Source organism: Chinchilla lanigera, unplaced genomic scaffold, assembly GCF_000276665.1.
Source record: "Chinchilla lanigera isolate Chin_1 unplaced genomic scaffold, ChiLan1.0 scaffold00028, whole genome shotgun sequence".
In the NCBI taxonomy this organism is placed as follows: Eukaryota; Metazoa; Chordata; class Mammalia; order Rodentia; family Chinchillidae; genus Chinchilla; species Chinchilla lanigera.
Genome location: NW_004955429.1, coordinates 13,634,802 through 13,638,911, shown reverse-complemented (window position 1 = coordinate 13,638,911; position 4,110 = coordinate 13,634,802). Strand labels below are relative to the sequence as shown.

Here is a 4,110-nt window from a genome sequence, read left to right as displayed (position 1 = left end):
TCACATGTCCCCAGCAAGCGCCACTGCAGGCGGCATCATCCCAGCTCTCAGCAAGCACCAGTTTTGGTTTTCGCTGCTTTTTACTGTTTTCATGATGTGGACAGAAGAAATATTTTTACCACATCAGGGAAAGCCCATCAAACCAACCCAAAATACACAGTAAATGTTTGTTGTTTGCTTTGGACGTTGGTGCTAAACTTCTATAATTTAAAAACCAATTTTATGCCTTATTTATTTTGAGGACAAGTGGAAGATAACATTTCCTTTCTTACATGACTCGACATTTCTGAAAAATAACATCTTCACCCTTCAAAGGAAACCAAACCAAAGCCAAGCCTGCATGTTACACTTTGGTTCCCATGGCTCGGCAGGGAAGAACCCTACAGGAGCGGCAGAGCAGCCCGAGGCCTCCCATCCCACCGGGCACGGGCAGCAGGAGGCCCCTTTTCCCTCTGCCCAATGCTGCCCACCTGCTCAAGGCCAGTGGGGCTGCTTTCCTTATGTGCCCGCAACTGTCCCCTAGCCACTGCCACCTTCTCCCACACACGCACACCCAAAAACGTCCTGCGCCAGGGACCCCGCCTACTGACTGTGAGGTCGCTTGGATGGGGGTGCCTCCTCCTTCTCCTGCTTTAGCCATCGCACCAAGAGGCCTGTGCCGCCTCTCTTGGTGGGGAGTGGGCTCTTCTGTAGGAACTGGCTGGACCACCGGGGTGTATCAGACTTATCCTCTTGGGATGTCTCTTGGTCTTCCTTTTTGGGTGACTTGGTGGCCAGCCACTGCATCATCTTTTGGCTGCTGCCACTTGCCTTGGGTTCCTGAGAGAGACAGAAAAGCTCACAGCACCCAGTTCTAGCCTCCTGGAGGGCCAACTCAGCCAGAAGCCAGAAGCCAGAAGGGGAGGAAGGCATTGGAGGGCTTGGAGCACAGCAGAGAACAGAAATGATACGGACTTCTGGGAAATGAGGCTGGTGATGCGGGGATCAGCCTCGCGGGCCACATGGTCTGTGCTCCTCACAGTCCCACAAACAGCCCTGAACAAAAGGTTCCAAATTAGCATGATGTGCCTCCACAACACGACCTTGCAGAGTAAGGACCGCGTGGAAGTGGGGCAGCACCCAACGCAAAATGAAAATACATACATGTTTAATTTTTAGAGGAAAAAAAATATCAGGGTGGCTGGAGTTCGCAGAGAACTGAGACAAAAGAAAAATGATGGCAGTGACCGTGGGTAAGGGGAGAACAGGAGAAACGGGACAGGTGGCTGCCCTTGTGGTCTCCGTCCTGACACTGCGCGCGTGTGAACTCTCTAGGTCCTCCACACACTCCCTGTTCCATCACCCTCAGCACTGCTGCAGTCTGCTTTGTTATTTGCTTTATGAAACAGGGTCAGGCCCAGGCTGGCCTTGAACTCATGGTGATCCTCCTGCCTCAGCCTCCTCAGTGTTGACATGACAGGCGTGCACCACCATGCCTGGCTCGATGGGGCCCAAGGTAATTAAACCTGGGAACTCTCTCCCCACTGCAGGGCTCTAGTCCCCCTGCCACCTTCCCTTCCCCACAGCCTGGATCCTGTGAATCCTGAGACAGCATAGGTGCTTCTGAGGAGGTAGGCCGGCGCCTCTCCCTGTGGCCAAATAGGTACAGGAGAAACAGCAACGGCCAGTGGGCCAAGGACGGACATCAGCTCGGCTGAGGCTCCTGTGTCTTCCTCAGTCACCCTCAGGAGAACTGGATTATCAGACTCACCAAGGATGCCTCCTATTTTCTTTTTCCTTTTTTCATTTTCTTGGCTGGGAACTGAATTCAGCCCTTTCTTAAATTTTAAGCTAGGGCTCTAAGTCACTAAATTGTCCAAGTAGGGCTTACACTCGTGATCCTCCTGCCTCAGCCTCTCAGGTAGCTGGGATGACAGGTGTGCAGCCCTGCACCCAGTTCTTTATGTATGTGTGAACACAGGATAGAGCTCAGGGTCTTGCTATGTAGTCCAGGCTTGGCTGGAACTCACAGTGATCCTCGTGCCTCAGCTTCCAGAGTGTGGAGATTATGGATGGGTGAGCTCTTCTGAAGATGCCCAGGGAAAGAGAGCATTTTCAGGCGTTAAAGCTATGACCAGGAAAGGCTACAGGCTGAGCGACAGGGCCACACAACAGGCTCCTACCTTTTTGACCACCAAGTGGAGAGGAGTCAGACACTCAGGGCTGTTGTTTCTCGAGTTGTTGACGACGGGGGAGACAGGGTGGAAAGTGATGTTCTCTGTGGGGCGGATCAGCTTCAGGGCCTCCTGAGTGGGGACGTCCCCGAAGTCCAGCCACCTGGACACAGCCTCATCTCCATCCAGGATGGCAGGCATCCTGTGAGTCGGGATGTTGGCACAGAGACAGTGAGGGAGGGAGAGACACGGAGAGCTAAGTCAGCTGACTGACCCGGCAGCTGCCACAAAGGCCACACCCACGCTGTGTCTCCTTCACAGAGAGCGCGAGCCAGCCACACCTGGCACTGGTGTGCCAATGCCTACGCAGCAAACTGGTGGGCTTTCTACAGTCCCCAACCTAGAAGGAACGGACAACAGATCCCTGTAAACTATCAACAACTGCCTCTGGCCACGAGACCTGTGAAAGCTTATGCTAACAAAGGGCTAGCTGGACACAGCAGTATGCACCTGTAGTCCCAGCTACTTGGGAGGGGCTAGGGATAGAGCTCAGTGGCACAGTGCCTGCCTGGTAAGCACAAGGTCCTGAGTTCGATTCCCAGTACCATAAAAAAACCACCAGCTACTTGGGAGGCTGAGGCAGGAGGACTGCCTGAGTCACGAGTTCAAGGCCAGCCTGGGCACAGGGCAAGACCCAGGATCCAAGGAAGGAAAACCCTTAAAATCTTTTTAACCTGGATGTATTTAATGATAAATGGCATCTTTGCACTATATTATAGATTACCTGGCAGTAACTAGCAGCGCTTTTTTGTTTTGAGACAGGGTCTTGCTATGTAAGGCTGCTGGTCTTGAACTCACTAACCCAGGCTGGCCTCCCAAGTGCTAGGATTATAGGCGTGTGCCACTACGCCCACCCTGCTTTGCTTAACAACATATAAAGTTATATTATAGCATTCTACCAGGCTGAGGCAGGAGGATCACAAATTCAAGCCCAACCTAGGAAACTTAGTGAGGCCCTGTCTCAAAATTAAAAACAAAAAAGGGTTTTGTGTGTGGAGATGTAGCTCAGTGTGAAGCTGCTGAGTTCGATACCACAAAAACTAAAACAACTATATCACACAAAAGTGTATTTTCTAAAAAAAAAAAGAAAGTGTATTTTCAAAGATACAGCTCAGGACAAGACAGGTAATCTAAGTAGTGCGGTATTAACACTCCTTGTAGCAGAACAGCAGAGCGGAGGTGTGCGCTCAGATCTGGCAGTAACTGTAACAGTGTTACACAAGTACAGTCTGCATGTGCTTGTTAAACTGCAAATCTGTTCCAGTGTGACTGATGTGTAAGGGAGCAAGTGGAGCAAAATGCAAATTCTGCATTTGCCTCTGCTCCATTTCTCATGCGCGAACCGAGCTACGCACAGGACCCTGCCCCAACTGAGAAGCTGGGAGGGGTGCGCAAGATGCACACGCCCTCAGGTGCCAGGTTACCGGCACTGGCGAGAGGTCCCCCAGGCTGAGGAACATCCCCTCAGTGCCTGGGAACTTTCCTGTGTGTATATTCCAAGCACTCATTTCGCCTCTCCAAAGCAGCTCGGCTTCCTGGTTCAGAATATGCCAGGCAGTACATGGAGAGCAAATGAAAACATTTTAAACCCTGAGAAGTTTGAAATAATAAAGCATCTTGAAAGAAAAAACAAGAACATGTGATAATCTCCAGAGCAACAGATATAAAGAAATCCACAGCAACTACAACAGTACAAAAATAAAAGAAATATCCACGGCTGGAGCAGCTTCAAGAAGCGCTGTGAAACACTGACAAGGCCTGAAGGAGCAGAAGCTACTGATTCTTTAAAAAAGAAAAAAGCTAAAACATTTTTCTTACAAACAGAAAGCACTATTTATATATAAAGACCTTAAACACTCCGAAGTGGCTTCTTTTTTTTTTTTTTTTTTTTTTTTTT

General features: G+C 50.1%; 1 protein-coding gene across 3 annotated transcripts in view; it reads right to left on the bottom strand.

Moving 5' to 3' along the window:
* Positions 1–254: 254 nt before the first annotated feature.
* Positions 255–4,110, bottom strand: part of Hmces (5-hydroxymethylcytosine (hmC) binding, ES cell-specific) — a 22,011-nt gene continuing 18,155 nt past the window's right edge. For all 3 annotated transcript variants that reach the window (XM_005387000.2, XM_005387001.2, XM_013515378.1), the window contains 2 exons: positions 2,163–2,355; positions 255–819 (listed from right to left, as the gene is read on the bottom strand). In XM_005387000.2, the coding sequence (XP_005387057.1) occupies positions 583–819; positions 2,163–2,355 (430 nt within the window). In that variant the 3' untranslated portion in view covers positions 255–582. The remainder of the gene's footprint in view (positions 820–2,162; positions 2,356–4,110) is intronic.